Source organism: Pipistrellus hanaki, assembly GCF_964339955.1.
Source record: "Pipistrellus hanaki genome assembly, chromosome: 4".
NCBI lineage: Eukaryota > Metazoa > Chordata > Mammalia > Chiroptera > Vespertilionidae > Pipistrellus > Pipistrellus hanaki.
The window spans coordinates 16,794,495-16,814,024 of NC_140506.1; the positions used below are offsets into that span (position 1 = coordinate 16,794,495).

The 19,530-nt window shown below is 34.9% G+C and overlaps 1 protein-coding gene across 4 annotated transcripts in view; it reads right to left on the bottom strand.

The window, feature by feature from the left end:
- Window positions 1-19,530, bottom strand: part of CDH12 (cadherin 12) — a 652,689-nt gene that overhangs the window by 57,725 nt on the left and 575,434 nt on the right. For 3 of the 4 annotated variants that reach the window (XM_084880773.1, XM_084880770.1, XM_084880771.1), the window contains one exon: window positions 5,224-5,343. The exons of the other annotated variant lie outside the window; for it this stretch is intronic. In XM_084880773.1, coding sequence (XP_084736899.1) covers window positions 5,224-5,343 — 120 coding nt within the window. The remainder of the gene's footprint in view (window positions 1-5,223; window positions 5,344-19,530) is intronic. 4 annotated transcript variants of the gene reach the window in all.

Sequence of the window (19,530 nt, forward strand, 5' to 3'; positions counted from 1 at the left end):
CTATGTGTTCATGTGGGGTGGTGAGGAGGCCATAAAGAAGCACTTAAATAATTACGCTAATTTCAGATGGTGATTAGTGCTACGAGGAAAAAGAAATCAAGTGCTGTTAAACATGGTGTCAGGAAATTACTCTTGGGCAAAGCTTTAGCGCTGCCATCTCAGAGAAGTAGAGAAAGCAGACCTGGGATTAACACAGGATGGGGTGTCTCAGGGTGGCAGAGAAGGGGAGCACAGCCCTCCAGGGCACCCGGGGAGAGCCCAGATGGCCGCAGCATCCTGCTATGGGAAGGGTGGTATCAAAAACAGACCACAGAGGGGCAAGGAAGTCACAACACTTTTCGAAGATAGATAAACTTTCTGGGAAGCATCTTGAAAACCAACAAGCAGAACTATATCAAACTAAACAGCGTCTGCCCCGCAAAAGAATCAGTCAGCAAAATTAAAAAGCAATCTACAGAATGGGAGAAAATATTTGCACATCTATATCTGACAAGGGATTCTTATCCAAAATAGAAAAAGACTCATATAACTCAACAACAACAACAACAAACTGTTAAAAATGGGCAGAGGAACTGAATACACTTTTTTTTTTTTTGCAATGAAGTTATACGAATAGCCACGTGCAAAGGCTATCAATAACCATCACAGAAAGTCAAATCAAAAGCTCACTAGGTATCCCAGGTGTAAGAATGCTGTCATTATAAAGACAAGAGATAGTAAGGGTTGGAAGGAAGTTGAGAAGAAGAACCCTTGTACACTGTGGGTGGAGAAGAACATTGGCGCAGCCACTATGAAAAACAGCATGGAGGCTCCTCCAAAATTAAAATTAGAGCTCCCTTCTGGTCGACAATCCTACTTCTGGACATATATCTAGAGAAAATGTAGTAAAAATAAAAAGAAATAAAAACAAAAACTCATAGAATATTTGTTCTCCCATGTTCATTGCAGCATTATTCTCAATAGCAAAAATATAGAAATATTTTAAGTGTTCATCTGTGGACGATTGGATAAAGAAGACTGGATACGTAGAATAGGATATTGTTCAGTCGTGAGAATCAGGGAAATCCTGTCCTTTGAACACAGGATAAAACATTTGCTCATTACTCATCATCTGCTTTAGCATTTTCAGTCTCACAGGGCACTACTCTTATTTATGGGCAAGTACTAACATTTTTTTTTTAAATATATATAAAATGAATTTTTTTTCCTTCCTGGAATTCAGACCAGCCACTGATAGCCGATTTCTCCAGCAGCACAGACTACGGCTAGTTCTTCTCGTACCTGACAGCTCTACAGCTTCCTCAGGCATGTAGCACATCCCCCCAGAGCACATTGCTCTCAAGGTCAAACATCCTCACTTCTGTCTGCTGAAGTTCCGTGACTTTTAAAACTAGGCAAGTGCGGTTCACACAGAGTTCTCACAAAGTGGGGCAGTTGTTCTCACAAGGAAACCATTGTCTGCAGAACGTTTTCAGTCATGTGATTTTACCACAGATATGCAAAACATTTTAAAAGAGGTAAGCTGTTGTTTCATCTTAATACTTGCCTATTCCCTGAACACATTTCCTTCCTTACATTTATCACCATCTATTGCTTTTCCTTTCTTGTTAAGTTCCTATTAGTCCTTGTATTAATGGGGGGAGGGGGTAGTAGTGATTGTTTTCTGTGGCAAATGCTCTTTTTTTTTTATGAAGAAAAAAGTTACATTTCTCTCACCAGCACCAACTGAGGTGTCTGAATCCTGTAAGTCTTAACTCTGAATTAATATCACAAGCATTTTCAAATAATAAAGCATTCTTAAGTATTTATATGGTTGCTATAAAATATAACTCAAAATATAAACTCTGGGCAGTGCTTTCCTTTTAATACGGGGCTCAAAACACCAATACATTTTTATATTTTTATTTTATTTTTCTTTATTAATGAAGGCATTACATATGTGTCCTTATTCCCTCATTGTCTCCTCCACCCGCCCGGCCCCCTCTCACACACACACATATACACACACTTCCATTCATACCCTCACCCTCCTGGTGTCTGTGTTCATTGATTAGGCTTACATGCATGCATATAAGTCCTTTGATCTCTTTCCATTAGCCCCACCCTCCCCTACGTTCCCTCTGAGGTTTTAGCATCTAATTGGTGCTTCTCTGTCTCTGGACCTGTCCCTGTTCATCAGTTTATGTTGTTCATTATAATCCACAAAATGAGTGAGATCATGTGATATTTATCTTTCTCTGACTGACTTATTTTGCTTCCAACACATTTTTAAAGTCCTGAAACAATTATTATCAGTCAGGATATAGCAGATTTCATTTTGGACACAGCATTGATTATAATTCCTGAAATAAAGGTGATAGTCAAATTTAAAAAGCAAAAATCTTGAGAAAGAGTGATTTCTCTCAGCAACCTTTATCAGGCTTCCCTGAACATAAGCTAGGATTGGTTCTCAGAGCACAAACCATCAGAATTGTGAATAAAGGATAAAGGGGTGTGTGGAGTATGTCATGCATGGAACTCCATTCTCACTTAACTGTTTTCATATGAAATCTAGAAATTCAGGTTTAAATACATTAAAAAAAAAACACTCATAAATGCACATTATGTTTGACAATGAACATGATATTGCAAAAAAAGTTCCGATGATAGATGATCATAATGGTTGCACAACAATATCAATGTGCTTAATGCCATTGAATTATACACTTAAAATGGCTAAGATGGTAATTTTATTATGTCTATTTTGTCACAAATGAAATTTTTAAAGTTCAGAGAAATGAAAAATTAAGTTTAGATTACATAATGTTCTCCCAAGTTGGGGCTCAGATAATTTAGGAAAATAGAATATATGATACACATAGTAGCAGTATCTAATTATCCATGTCAGACTAGTTTTTGAAATCAATCAGGGAAAATTTTAAATAATTTAAAATAATCTTAAATATAATTTAAGTCCATAGGGTAAGTAATTTATAGTAATGTTTGTTTTATTCAATTAAATAATTCTATAATCAATTATATGGAGATTATAACACAGGTTGGGGTATCCCAGTGAGGCAGAGAAGGGATAGTATAAAGGGGAAGCATCCTGATTTCTTACACTAGGTAAAATATCACAATGTCTGTTGTTTGATGTTTTATAAATTGTGAGTATTCTTCTAATTAAATTTAAGTGTAAAAATGTATGTCATACAGCATAACGTGCTAATATAATACATATATAATATAATAGATTATAAAATTGATTAAAATATACATATTATTTAATATTTTATAGGTTAATCTCTATTTGTGAGTTTTAAAACATTTTAATGATATTTTGAGGCAAATATATGAATATTTGAATACTAAATTAGAAAAAAATTATTTCAGAGTTAATCCAAATAATGTTTGTCACACAACAGTGTCAATGAAAAAATCTTTAAAATTTTTTCTTATTTTAAATTAAAAATAAATGGTTATAGTTATCTCTTCATAAATTTGAGGCAAAAGAAGTTTAGATGAGACTCTTTATAAAAATTGTTTTTAACTGTATTCTACACTCATATGTGGAAACTTTTAAGATAATAGTTTCTCATGCATTTTATTTAATAATAGCAAAAGGAATCATAAAAGAAAGCTATATGGCTGGAACAAATGGAGACTATTTCTGAGAAATTGCAATTATGCTTGATTTTTTATTTACTCTTATTAACCACAGGGTGATAAATTTGACAAGAAGTCTTCTTAATGGTTTCTGTGCATGAAAAACTAGTTATCATTTTATTAATGAAGCGTTTCATCATCCACTCTTTTCCTGTCTAGTGGTCTGAGGTATTGTTGGTATCAAGACTTCTGTCTCCAGTGAAAATCAATGCTTCAAAAAATCTATTCCATAGTTTATGCCAGAATTGTTTCATCTTCAGTTTTAAATACTAATCATTATGTAAAAAATACAAGCACACAATTATAAGCCATATTATGAATATACTACTTTTCTATGATATAATATTTTCTAAAAAGAGAGTTTATCTGAGGGTGGTAATTAACAAGTAAAGTCAAGGGAAGTGCAAGTGTTTTGACTCATATAATTTTATCTGTCTAATATTAATTTCACTTTAATAATTATACTTTTACCCATGCTTTCTGATTAAGTTCATTTTTGTATGATTTTATCTGGTGTTTTCTTAAAACATAGATATTGGCTCCATCTATAGTTATGTCACCATTGTCAAGTCCTTCATCATTCTGCACCCACATTTAATCTGAGTACATAAACTCACCTAGTCTATAATCACTGCAAGCCAATAACTGTACTCTAATACCTCACCAATCTCTCACCTCTTTTCTCTTTTCTCCATCCCATCTGTCTCTAAGAAGCACTTCTTAGAGCTTGAAAAGATCTAAGACACATGTATTGTTCTTACTTCTGTTCTTTATTAGATTACCCATTATAGTACACTTGAAAAGATAGGTAATAATATAAGAAAAAATTAACCCATCATGCTTCTGCCTAATAAAACGATGTACAACATTTTAGATAACTTCCCTTCAATATTTGCTGATATATTTCTCTTATCCAGCATGTAAAACAAGTTCTCTGAAACATGGGAACCTCATTTTATTTAAAAATGAATACAAAATATTTCTGTCTACCTTCTTCCCTTTCTAGACTTCCCATAGATTCTTATATAATTGTTTTTGAAAACAATTTAAATGGCTTGACTTAAAAATGAGACTGATTTTAAAAACATAGACTAGTTTGGCGTTTCCAGTTTTCCAAACCTATCTTTTCCCTACTAGAAGCAGGGAATATCCAAGTCCATTATCCATAACCTGAAAAATATCAATAGAAGCTTCATGATCTTAGCATATGTCAACAAGGCCCAAAACTGAACATGATTGAACCCAACCAAGAAAACCTAAAATAAAGGCCTGTTTTAGCCAGGAGAATTAAAAAAAAAGAAAAGAAAGAAGGACTTTTGAAAATTTGAAATAAATCATATAGATAACTCTAAATGGGGAGTTGACACACATATGTAAAAAGATTTATATCTACACCAAGTTCAATCCAAAGGAAATAGTTCTGCAGCAGTGAGGTACGATCCTATCTTCCTTTGCTTAATTGCAGTGTATGCAAACTTTATTGTAATATTAGAAAAGGCAACTTCCCATGCCAAGATTTAATGAAAGTTTAAATGTTTGAAGGCACGGTGGTAATGCTGTTTCTAATAAAACATTTACCTGTCTTGGGATCAATTGAGAAATAAGGTTGTCCCTGCAGAATGCTGTAAACGACTCTAGCGCTGTTTCCATAGGTTGGGTCATCTGCATCAGTGGCCTTGACCTGGAGCACATATGCACCTGGAAAATAAGAAGATATGACTCTAGCATCTTTATTTCACTGAGATCAAGGACATGTAAGTTATCTGCTGGACTACTTTTTTTGGGGAATTTGGCATTACTCCGTGAGCATATGATGTCACTGAGAATAATTTAACCATTATAACCAAAATGTTAGGCAATAACATAGTTTGTACAAATGATAACATGCTTTAAATACCAATTTTAAGAGCTATGTCCATTTCCAGTAGCTAGATCATTGAACTAAAAGTCATCACAATAATTTTATTGATTTGTATACCATAAAGAACATGCCACTGCTTACATTAGCTCTTCTGCTTACTACGGATGCTTTAATTTCATGATTAGGATATCAATAGAAAAGCTAAAAGGTTTAAAGGCTTATTGAACTTTCAAGGTGTAAGCAATTTGCTATTGCAATTTAAAAATCAACAATTACATACCAGCATTAGGAAACCGTTAATTAGGTTAATATTTGAGAAATTGAGGAACCCAAAATAATTGCAAACATAACTGTGAAACCATCTCTATGTCTCTAAACTGCATTAACCCAAAGACTCATTGACATGGAACATTAAAGACAATCCTAATTATCTGTAGCAATTCTCATTTTTTCTGACACTTGGTCATATTACTTATGAACTAAGAGAAATTGAAAGGAGTTTTTTTTGTTGTTGTTTTTGTTTTTTTGTTTTTTAGTCTTATATATTCACTGGAGGCCTGGTCCATGAATTTGTGCACTGGTGAGGTCCAGTCAGCCTGCCCCGTTGGGGGCTGAACAGAGGCAGGGCCAGCCAGGATGAGGGACCACGGTTGTTCCTATAGTTCCAGTCGTTCTCCCATTTTGTCGCTGGGCTTTTATTATATAAGATAGTCATAATTGAGTGTTTAAAAACTTATTTTTGACTTTTTATTAAGTAAAGCTGTATTGGTTATTTCAGTTTCAAGTGCACAGAATAGTTGTTTGACATTTTTATGCCTTACCATTTGATCACTCCACTAAATCCAGTAATCATGTGTCACCTTGTAAACTTATCATGATATTATCCATCCCTTTCTTTCTGGTAATCATCCCTTTGGTCTCTGCCTCCTACAACTTTTTAAGTGAGTACTCTTCTTAAGGTCCTGTTCAAAGCCACTATTCTGATTTAAAATGAAGTAAAAACAAGAATATCAAACAAGAAATAAATTAATTAATATGTTGCTAATGAAGGAAGGAAATCTCTACTGAGCAAAAAGGAGCAATATGTGCACCCAAAGTTATACAACTGGCAGCACCCCATTCACCTCTGGGAGGAGTCAAAAGTAACTGCTCAGTTTGGGGGATATAAAATTGCTACTTTCCTTTCAGTTACTCACTTAGACTTTTTTTAAAGAAATATTTTGAAACAATATCTAAATTTTACAATCAAAGTATTGAAGTGCAGTGATATTAAAGTATGCATTAATTTGTTGATTCATTAAACATAAGTGGATTAAAGTGTATTGATGGTCTGTGTAAAATCTCTCTCTCTCTCTCTCTCTCTCTCTCTCTCTCTCTCTCTCTCTCTCTTTAATTTCCCAGATGTATATAGGTATTCTTTTTTTGCTTTTCTTCTATTTTATTTATTTACTTATTTACTTATTTACTTATTTATTTATTTTAATATATTTTATTGAATTTTTTTTTTTTTTAACAGAGAGGAAGAGAGAGGGATAGAGAGTTAGAAACATTGATGAGAGAGAATCATCATCGATCAGCTGCCTCTTGCACACCCCCTACTGGGGATGTGCCTGCAACCAAGGTACATGCCCTTGACCAGAATCAAACGTGGGACCTTTCAGTCTGCAGGCTGACGCTCTATTCACTGAGCCAAACCAGTTTCGGCTTTGCTTTTCTTTTGAAAACAATTACTTTTATTGTTGAAAGTATTACATATATCTTCCTCTCCCCCACCCTTTGATCCCTTCTAGCCCACATCGCCCCCCCCCCAACCAGGCTTACACATAAAAGCATACAAGTTCTTTGTTTAATCTATTCCAATCCACCCACCCACGCTTTTCCTCTGAGATTCAACAGTGTGTTCCATGGTTAAATGTTTCTCGGTCTATTTTGATATTCTATTCGTTGAATATACTACTTGCCTTTTCTCATCCCCACCACTATCTCAACTGGCTTGCATCCCCACTTACAACTGCAAGACTGAAAAACATCCTAACTTGCTTTTTCCTCCACCTCTTTTTACATAGAGGCATCAGAGTCATTGTCCAATAGACAAAATCAATCACGGCACTCTTCTACATTAAGTAAACAAGCAAACAAACAAACAAATAAACATATGATGGGTTTCTATTCCTATTAAAGGAAAAATAATCTAAACCCACTGACATGCTAGGGATAGCATGGCATGAATGGGTTTCAATATCCCTCCCAGAGAAGTTTCCCACTATGCTGCCAGGGACCTCCTGCAGGGACCACACAGGCTTATTGGCTGTTTATTTGAGGCTCTTTCCCTCCTTTTTGCTCTTCTCCACGTGACCCTGTTACTAGGAGGGCATTCACCTCCACCAGCTGGAGAAATCCTACTCGCCCTTGATGTCCCAGCTCCACTGACTTTTCTGAGAGAAGTAGAGATATTTTTTTCCACCCTTTTGTACTCTTGTGAATGATGAAACCATTCACCTCAACATTCCTTCCACATTCACTCTGTACATGTAGTGTCTGTCATGAAGTAAGCTAAGCCCCAAACAAATGTTTATAGGTTTGATACTTACAGTACTCATATATACATACAACGGGCACAAATACTGTACACACAATACTCTAAATGGGTGATCCAGCAGCTAGTTATGTCCTTTACAGGATTTTAAAACACTAAATTGGGAGTTTAACTTGTCTTGAATTTCAAATGTATCGATGTTCTCACTTCAAAAAGCAGAACTCAAAAAATGAGTGACATTGCATTTAAAAAACCCCATAAGTAAGAAACTGCCACAATATGCAATGTAAACCCAGGGAGTTTAATATAAATATCTTTGTGAATAACATTAACCCTTCACACTGATGAATAAACAGGAAAAGAGAGAGGAATTTCACATGGCATATCATTTCCTATTTGCTTTTACTTTATGTATACATTGCATTATAAACAAGAAATAATGCACTTAGAGTTAGGTAGGGAATCATAAATACATAGAAATTGCTTCTCAAACAGAATTTGAAAATATATGTACATATTATTACATTAAAAAGGCATCAACAGCAGAGAAATGTAAAGTAGATAGGTTTTTAGAGCCAAGGGAGGGAGAGAGAGAGAGAGAGAGAAGAGAGAGAGAGAGAGAGAGAGAGAGAGAGAGAGAGAGAGAGAGAGAGATTGCATGTTTGAGATTCCACAAAGATATTGTTGGTCTGCTAAAGCAGAATTTAATTATTAAGTAAAACTAAGCATAGATGCACAGCAAGTGAGTTTAGTATTTGAAGTAACCGGGTACTTTAATCCACTGCACATTAGATTTCACTGAACTGCCCATTTGGCTCTTCCTTCTGAGGATCCTCTTCCTGTGTTTGCCCCTGAAACTTGTAAACTCTGACTTCTTTATCCCCCACAAGGGCTGCATATGAGGCATCTACAAGGATGAAGAATATCAGTTCCTGAGCCCCCATCAGAAAGTCTAATTTCATTGTTCTGGGTGTGCCAAGTGTCAGAACTTTTTACAATTCTGGCAGATAAGTCTAAAGAGTACCCAGGCCTGAGAAGCTCAGTCGTATACAATTTCTCTAGAAACTTTCCTCAAAAGAAGAGGTTACTAGCATGATTTCTATTCTCAAGTCCCACCCCTCCATGTTCTTATACTGACCTAGACTTTATCATCTGGATGTTAAAAAAAGCAATTTTGAGAATACTTATTTAAAATGTATCAACATGCAAATGAGACTAGAATGGTTGGATCACTTCATTAGCGACTCAAGAAAGAGGAGTTTGTATACTTGTTAAATCTGTATGAAATAACCAGAACTTTTAATGATTAGAAAGGACTTATGCAGTAACAATCTCCCAGAGTAGCAATATTGCCCCCTTTAAATGTACTTCCAGGATCAGAGCAGGAAATGTGTGTGGTTTCTCTCTGAACCCAATTCCGACCCTGCTCAGCCTGGCCTCACAGTGTCCCCCAGCAACCCTAATGCTGTGACAACAACTTATGATTTGTTATTCAGCCCAAGACCCCAAAAGCACTCTAAGGTTATAAAATCCCATCCTAGCTGTGTCCTAAAAATTTTAAACTATACATATTTATACCTTGTGAGTCAACTGTACTTTGATGGATAAGTGAATCCATTTTTATGAGCCTTTTATCTCTCCTCTGTGTGCCAAGAATTCTATACCAGGAACATCAGTACAAATGCTAATGTCTGCTCTCAGTGACACCTACTGAATTCCGATTTCCAGTGATGGTACAAGTTGCCTCCTTTGTGCCGAGTGTCATTTGAAAATTATATTCACAGGAAATTCCATAAAATTCATGATGAAAGATACTGGTTTGAAATTCATTCACTCAGTGGCTCTAAGCTATAACTCAGTAAGCTTTGCTTTCTTTATCCTTTCTGTGCAGTGTTGTATTCTTGAAGAATAAATAAAGCCCATCTGATTCAAATGCCTTTAAGCAAGGTGTTAAGGATGGTTAACGTGATTAATTTGCTTATCTAATACACACCATACATGCCTAACCTTAATTGTTTTTATTTGTTTGGATGATTCTGCTATGTAAAGGGTAAGAAAAATAATCAAGCCATGGATCAATGCATCCATTCAATCATTCATTCATCTATCCCATGTATCCATCAACTCTCTCTCACTCTATTTTCATTATCTATCCATCTATCTAGTTTTAATGGAGGGAAAAAATACAAATTGAGTGTGTGTGTGTGTGTGTGTGTGTGTGTAAACCATGTCAGAATTACTGAATTGTAGAACCAGCTTTGTAATCAAATATATGATCTTTTTGCAAGTTATTTTAATTCTGTAAAGATAATGTGATTTCAATGGATGATGTAGTTATTGCCCCAAATTAATCTCACCTAAGGTTAAAAAGTGTTTATACACTGAGTGGCCAGATTAATATGAACACATAATAATCTGGCCTCTCTCTCTCTCTCTCTCTCTCTCTCTCTCTCTCTCTCTCTCTCTCTCCCCACTGAGTGGCCAGATTAATATGAACACATAATAATCTGGCCTCTCTCTCTCTCTCTCTTTCTCTCTCTCTCTCTTTCTCTCTCTCTCTCTCTCTCTCTCTCTCTCTCTCTCTCTCTCTCTCTCTATATATATATATATATATATATATATATATATATATATATATAAAATGTATCAACATGCAAATGAGACTAGAATGGTTGGATCACTTCATTAGCGACTCAAGAAAGAAGAGTTTGTATACTTGTTAAATCTGTCTGAAATAACCAGAACTTTTAATGATTAGAAAGGACTTATGCCGTAACAATCTCCCAGAGTAGCAATAATGCCCCCTTCAAATGTACTTCCTATAATATATATATATATATATATATATATATATATATATATATATATATATATATATATATATATATTATAGGCTCGTTGTATGAATCCATGCCTGGGTGGGGTCTGGCCAGCCTGGCCAGGGGGAGAGGACATGGGTGTTTGGCTGGCCTGTCTAATGGTCGAACTCCTGGTCAAAGGGACAATTTTCATATTAGCCTTTTATTATATAGGATATACACTGAGTGGTCAGATTATTATGCAATCAGAGATCATAATAATCTGGCCACTCAGTGTATACCTATTCATATGTCACTATGCTCCTCATACTTCCTTACATGTTAGATAAAGCTTAACTCTTTTGAAGGTGTTTGTCTCAAATCTAAACTAACAAACACAGACTTTTTTCTGGTTAATAATGCCTGATTAGGGAGTGAAAATATAACCCATTTCAAGTTAATAAAACCAGAGATGTTTGCTGAGACCTTCTAAGAAATGCCCTCTTCCTCTTTCTCTGGACACGGTGTGCAAATGTGTGGAACGTCATTACCTACTGCAACATGTTGGGGGGAAAGTGGCTACAGATAGTCACACACAAGCGGCACAAACTTGGGAATCCCAGAAAAAACAAATGGGGACTTTTGATCAAACCCTGATGAAGCTTAACCTCCACACATTTTGATGACATGAAACCACAAGTTTCCTTTTGTGTGAAATGTTATGCTTTGATTTACATTGGCATTTCTGTAACTTACAAATTAACAACAGGTTGGCAATTCACTTAAACCCTCTAACCTTCTGTTATGTCTAATCCAAAATGAGAGTATAAATAGCCAGGATCTCATGAAACTCATTTGTGAGTTAATGCATATAAATTGCTTAGTATAATAGCTGGCACATAGGGAGTCCATGTGAAATGGTTGTTAAAATTCTTCAACTTTACAACAAGGGGTAAGAATTCATTGGTTTCCTTCTAATTGCAGTAAATATGTTGTACAAATTGAAACAATACCCAATCTTAACTATTTCCAAAATAACTTATTATTGCAGATTAATTATTTGGTTACAGGATTTTGAACATTATCACTGCTCTGTCCAAATTCTTTAGTGCTGTGCCATGAATCACTGCATTGAGTCTGAACTCTTTCAAGACTGTTCACAGTCTGACTGACATCCATTGACATTTTTCATTATTAATTTAACTCTTAAGCTTCTTCAGATCTCCTCTTCAGGGAAATTTGTTGTATCCACTGTCCAACAAAAATGAGAACTTGGACAATGAATTTTTGGTGAACTCTGAGCATCTCATCTAAGAACTGGAAACATATATCAAAATTCCCCAAAAGGTTTGCAAAGTATAAACTAAAGTACATAAATCACCTGCTTCTGGTTTCTGCATTTCAGCTTCTTCCCATAATCCAGTCTACCCTTGGGAGTACTACAGACAAGCCCGTTCACTGTTACACTTTCACAGAATATTTCCACCAGCCTTTTCCTCTTGTTGAGCTCTTGCTTTCTCCCATCCTAGTACTTCCTGTTAGCACAAGATAAGCTCAACATCCCATCCTTCAACTTCCCATTACTGGTTCTATTTCTCTGATCTTTCCTGTTTGTCTTCTCTGAGGGCATTTAATTGGTAGAAATTAAGTTTCTTTTTCTAGCTGCCTCCAACTGTGGTTGGTTTCCTCAGCATCCTTTATTCACAGTTCTCCCCCTTTTTTCAGTGATCACCATTTCTTAGTAGTCTTTACAGACCCCTTTTCACACACGCCAACTTTTATTTCTCACTCTGTTTGCCTGACTCTACCACCTCCCTTATGTGCTAGGAACTGGATCATCAGCTGTATTTCCTAATAGTTTAAGTCACTAAACTACTAGTAAACTAGAACAAGGTACACTCAATTTCTTAGTTGCACTCTAAACGTTTTTTAAATCACTGTTTACACCTAGTCCCATCTCTATTGAATATACATTGATAAATTATGTTTGTCCTCTTTATCCTTTCACTATTTTCCTTTAAAAATTTACTACTTACACCTGGGTTTTAGAGTTATGATATTTAACAATCCCATGGTTACCTGTCATAATCAACTTCCATCCACCCTGTATACTTTTAGCCACATTTGTCTTCCAAAAATGCAAGCACTCTTTAATGCTTCCTTTGTGAATCTGTCCCTACCTACATTTCCAGGTTCGCCTAGTGCCACACTTTTTGTCTACGACTTTCTTCTGCCTCAATAGAGTATGACTTTCCTAAGACAGTGTTCACTCATACCCTGCTCTTCGTATATTCTGTTAAGGATGTCAGAAATGCCCTCCTTCACCGTAGTGGACTGCAGCCCAAATTAAACACTGGTCTCAGCAGATCCTCTCCCAGGAAGTCATTTCCATATGTTCAAAGAGCATCTTGTTTCATATTTCTCGTGTTTCCACTGGGCAGCAAGCACAGCATACAGAAAAAAAGACTGCTTACAGTTCTCTTTGGAATCCCTGTACCTACTATGGAGCCTGGTATTTAAAGTACTTAATACACATCTCTTGAATAAGTACATTTATAAAAAATAACGAGTTGAGCTTAAAACATTTTTGATTAACCAATGTTAAAAGTTTATAGTGAAGCTTTATGACATACTTTGACTCAGACAAAAAGCTCAACATCTCATCCTGTCAACAGAATGACAGTGATGCCGCTTTGCGTTCTGTTACAGAAATCAAAGGAACAGCTTCAAATCCTTGAGAACTCTTAGTGCCAGTGGCAAGAGAGTACAATAAATCAATTACTAGCATATTGGCAGCCCTGATGTATCAAGCCCTGTGAAGTCTACAGAAGAGCGTGCATTTTTACTCTCAGTTCCAGGGAAGGAGACACACTTTTGTAACATCAAGGCCTATTCTTGAGGTCATATCTCTGGAAAATTTATTATAATACAGCTTAGAACTTTTTTATAGCAGTTCACTGGAATAAAGTGGCATTGATTATTGATTAATTCATAAATTCAGAGACATTATAATGCCACTTGATGCCGCAATATTTACAAAAGTGCTCACAAATATAATGATAGAAAGCACATGCAACTATGATTTGACAGTAACTTTAGCCATTATTGTTGAAATAATCTTAGCCAATAGAGAAATGTGTATTGTTTGCACTTCAGGATTGTGATGTAATATTAAAATTTTGTTCCTTTTATGTTGCTGTGGTTAAATGCTGAAGTGATGTAGGCTGAGGTTTGATTTTAGTAACTGTTACATACACAAAAACAGGATTTGAAAGTCCACTTGTTTTATTAGATTCATTGTAATCCAGTTTATCAGAGCAGAATTGTGTTGTAACTAACAAAATTCAATTACTAGAATTCATATGCCTTCTGCCAAAGCTGGTTTGGCTCAGTGGTAGAGCATTGGTCTGCAAACTGAAAGGTACCAGGTTCGATTCCAGTCAAGGGCATGTATCAATACCTTGGTTGTGGGCACATCCCCGGTAGGGGGTGTGCAGGAGGCAGCTGGTAGATGTTTCTCTCTCATTGATGTTTCTAGCTCTCTTTCTCCCTTTCTCTCTGTTAAAAATCAATAAAATATACTGGGGGGGAAAAAAGAATTCATATGCCTTCTAATCCAAATTCTCCCATTTGATTAACTAATGATAATCGTTAAGCAACATAATCTAATCTTAGTTTTTCATCTCTAAAATGGGCATTTTTGAATAAAAACTTCAGATCCCACTAAATATGTTTTGATTCTAGACAAAAGACTCTGATTAGTGTGATAATCAGTGAAATTAAATATTGATACAATTATCAACTTTATTTCACTTTACGTAAGTTTCTATAAAATGTTTACTTTATATGTTTTTATCCTGATTTTAATTAAAATGATCACTCTTATGGTGATGCACATTTTCACTTATAAAAAACTTTGAAAGCTATCCTCTAGGTATGTGGTCAGAAGTGATTTGTTTGGGGAGCCTTCTAACCATTGTATCATGGGCTGTGAACATGTCACAGGTTTGGCAAGAGTTTCATTGTCTTTGCCCATGAAGCAAGGAGCCAGAATTGTGGCTATCAGATCCATGATTCAATTACCTCTGGTCATGAATTGTGATATGATAACATCAGGATTTTATTAGTATCAATATTTATGTGACCAAATGTGTTATGTAAGAAATAGAAAGTTCTTGGTTAGGATTTTCATACATGTGCACTGATTTAATTGAATATATATATATATATATATATATATATATATATATATATATATTTATTTTTTTAAACTTGACAATACCTGTGACTTTCTATTTATGTTTCTATTGTGCTCTATTTTTATTCTCCCACTTAGAATTTTTTCCTGATAACAATGCTTTGAATCTTCTTCATTTCACCATTATTTTACCCCTTACTGAATGCAAATTTTAGACACTCTTTGGTATGATTGATAAAATATTTCAACATGACATTTATAATTATTTAATATAGATGGAAAAATAAATGCATCATCAAATAAAAAAATGAAATAAATTTACCATTATGAATAAGTAGCTGAAGGAAAAATTCATTCCATTGTGATTGACCAGTTAATATTTCCCTACCAGTAAATGTGTATCTTATTTAGAATATAAGCAATGCTATTTTTTTTTAATTCTTACCCAAGGATTTTTCCATTGATTTTCAGAGTGGGAGAGAGAGGGAGAGAGAAATATTGATGTGAGAGAAACATATCAATTGGTTGCCTCCTGTGTGTGCCCTGACCGGGAAGGAGTCTGAAACCCAGGTTCCTGCCCTTGCTTGACCACAATGGCATCTGGAACCCTTTGGTCCCCAGGCCAATGCTCTATCCACTGAGCAAAACTGGCTAGGGCAGAAATGCCTATTAATAATAAATTTAACTAAATTGAAATTATTCTATTCATAAAAATTATAAACTGCTTTTTGAAAAATTAAGAATATAGAGTGATAAGCATTCAGTTTTTAAATATTATTGGGTGAAATACTTTTAATAAATATATAATGTTTTCCCAAATAAACAATTATACTATTTTTAAAGCCAATCCATTATTAATGGTCACCTAGTTGATGTTATTCATTACTATTACATACAAGAAGATAATGTATATCCTTGCATATACAAATGAATTAATATTAGATAATTAATTTATTTCTAAATAATGATTACATATTTAAAATAACAAAACATATTTGATTAAATATCTCTGATAGGAAATAAATATATTTAAGATACTACTCTCATATTTTTAATTAGGAAACTCAAATATAAGCACACTCTGTTGTACATAGAGATTTTATATTTTATTTATTAAAATAGTTTTTCAATAAATGAAAGAGAAAAATGATACCAGAAATTTTTAAAAGTGGAATTGGATCTTTGAAAGTACTTGTGGTCTTAATTTATGAACCAAAATGTATAAGGGATATTTTCCTTTTAAATATTATAACTTTCCCCTAAAAAATAGTGGGAGAGGGAGATTTGTCCCCTGGCTCATTGCAGAGGAATACTGAAATTCTGATCAGGGGCCCGCCACTCTCAAAACACACTTCTGACTGTCACTACCGGTTTTAGGAAAGCTGCAGCTCCCTGCACCCAAAGAGACACCGCCCTTGTGGGGCTTATCTTTTGGAAAAAAAATATTACCAGTAATATGCTCTGAAGCTAGACTTCTGAAGCTGCTTTTACAGAGGTAATGTGAACAAAATATTTTACCTAAAAAAGCTGCTCAGTCTGTGCTTTCACATGTGTGCAGACTTGATAACACATGTCATCACACAATCATGAAGGCATATCCTCCTGTCTTTTGCGTTTTAGACATCAAAAATATGATTTTTTTCTATTTTCTCATACTCTCTGCTATAGGAAATACCATATCCATTAAAGCAATACCACTGTTTCTCAGTACATGTGATGGAGAACAGATGCTTTTGCCTAAACTCCTTTTTGTGTTAACATCAGAGGCCAAAGCTGCCTCGTCTAGCATATCCGTTACTCCACACTGGCCAGGTTTGACTTTCATTGCCTACGGGAAGAGGCGAAATATCAGAGGCAGTCTAAGATACTAATCATTATAATATAAGCTACATTTAACCAACAAAATATAAATCTCAAAGCTTCATTCAATGTTTCAGGAAATAGGAGAAGGAAATTTAAATAACTGACACCTAAATAAATTAATTTCAGTAATAATGTTGCATTTTTCCCTTTGCCAAATTAAACTCTCAAATTTGATTATGTGCCATGTGTGTGTGTTATGTGTATTTTTTGAATTTCAAGAGCTAAACAACTAGTTTATTTTACTTGTTAATATTTCTTTTCCTCACTCATCTTCCCAGGCACATCATCTAGAACTGCAACCACCACAAATATTTAATAAATGGTTGCTTAAAATAACTGAATACTGTGCTTCTTTTTTATAACTGGAAGTCCTGAGTAGATGTATAAAGTCGATTATTTGGTGTAAGAGTTAATGGAAATAATAAGAGTAAAGAAAACTGCAGTCTTTCCTATAATTATTTAAGAAATCATTTCAATTGGTATGCTTCTTATGTGCTTTTACTATAATAACTTACAATGAGATTCACACTCAGTGTGGAGGGATAAAAATAGTTATGTTTTACATTTATTCATTTGCATTAGCATGTTATGAAATATAGACCTGTTCCTCACCCATTAAAGCACAGTTTTAGAGATAGAGTGACTCTACAAATGTAGGTGTTATAGAAGAGGCGAACACCAAGTAAGAGAATGCTGGTGGTTATATAGCTGAAAAGTCGGATAGCTCAGTAAAGCTCCTTAAAAAAATGGCACTAAATATACATGGCCATCTTTAAGTTTACCTTATAAAGTAAATTTCCTAGTAAGTAGTGCTATTTAGAGGAAAAAGTAAAAAACAAAAACAAAAAAATTAAATTTATTTAAAAAAGAATATAGTTTTCATATTAAATAAATACAACAAAATGAGGAAGTAACTTAAAAATGAAAAAAAAAATCTAACTTTTGATCCATCTTCATAGAGGGTAGACTAGGATTCCATTAAGTTCAAAAGCTATGATATGTGTCTCTATCTAAACTACTTTCTCTCCAAAATGGCTCTCAGCGAAATCCTTCATATATCATAATGGCAATTCATAGCTCTGCATCAGACATACTTATATCCATTCACTTTAGGGCAGATAACATAAGATAAAGTAGAACTAGGAGAAGACTAAGAGCTCTGGAAATGCACCCTTAGGTATTAGATACTAGATTCAATTCCCTTTGTACATGAAAACAAAGTTAATTTACAAATGTGGACATTTAAGGCCCAGGCTTATTTTTTGGAAATTCAACAAGAAATACTAACATTGGGCCCTTCATAGACTCAGACTTGTTAAGCTAGAAGTTTCTTAAAATAAATATTTCCTAGTACTTTTAATTTTTGGAATGAAGAAACCAGCCAAAGAATCTTCACTGATTACACCCCATGTGCCCTATTACGATGAGTGTTGTGAGAAGAAACTAAATCTCCTTATTCTCAACCCAATGTTCTTTTTTCAAATATCTTTATCGTATCAACATTTAAAATTTTTTTAATTTATTATTTTTTTTTTAAAGAGAGGAAAGGGGGAGAGAGATTGATATGCTGTTCCACTTATTTATATATTCATTGGCTTTTTCTTGTATGTGCTCTGCCCAGTATCAAATCTGCAACATTGGCATAATGGGATGACACTGTAATCAACTGAGCTACTCGGCCAGGGCTCTATCAACATTTCTTAAATAGGCAAGTTATGCAGGCAGGTGAATAATGTGGCTAGTGCTGAGACCGGTTTGGCTCAATGGATAGAGCGTCGGCTTGGGGAATGAAGGGTCCTGGGTTCGATTCCGGTCAAGAGCATGTACCTTGGTTGCGGGTACATCCCCGGTAGGGGGTGTGCAAGAGGCAGCTGATCGATGACTCTCTCTCATCGATGTTTCTAACTCTCTATCTCTCTCCCTTCCTCTCTGTGCAAAATCAATAAAATATATTTAAAAAAATAAAAAAAAATAATAATGTGGCTAGTGAGGCAAACGCAATTGCAATTAGTGATGTTTGCCTTATTTCCTGTCGGTCCTTTTTATAAAATAACACTCTGCAAGCCTCTCCACAGACTACACAATAATTAGTGGTCATTGTTGGATTAAGTAATCTATATTTGGATGTGGCCAAAGTAGTTAAATTTATCTTATGCAAGATAGTAAAAGTTTTATTCAAGCCAATCAATATTCCATTTCCTATTTGGAAATGAGGTAAGAGTTTGTGGCTGGATTGAATCAAAACTTTAAAGGAAGACAGGAGAAAAAGTCAAAAGCAAACAAACTGATCTTTTAGTTTCATATCTTTACGTATAGAATAACTGAAAAATACAAAACTACCAAAATATTAAATAACTCTTTGAGTAAACCTGAAGACATGTTGAAAAAAAAAAAAAATCAGCCCTAGCTGGTTTGGCTCAGTAGATAGAGCGTTGGCCTGCGGACTGAAGGGTCCTGAATTCTATTTCAGCCAGGGGCACATGCCCAGGTTATGGGCTTGGTCCCTAATGGGGGGGGTGTGCAGAAGGCAGCCAATCAATAGTTCTTTCTCATCGTTGACATTTCACTCTCTCTCTCTAGCTCTTCCTTCCTCTCTGCAATAAATAAAAGAAATGCATTTATTAAAAAA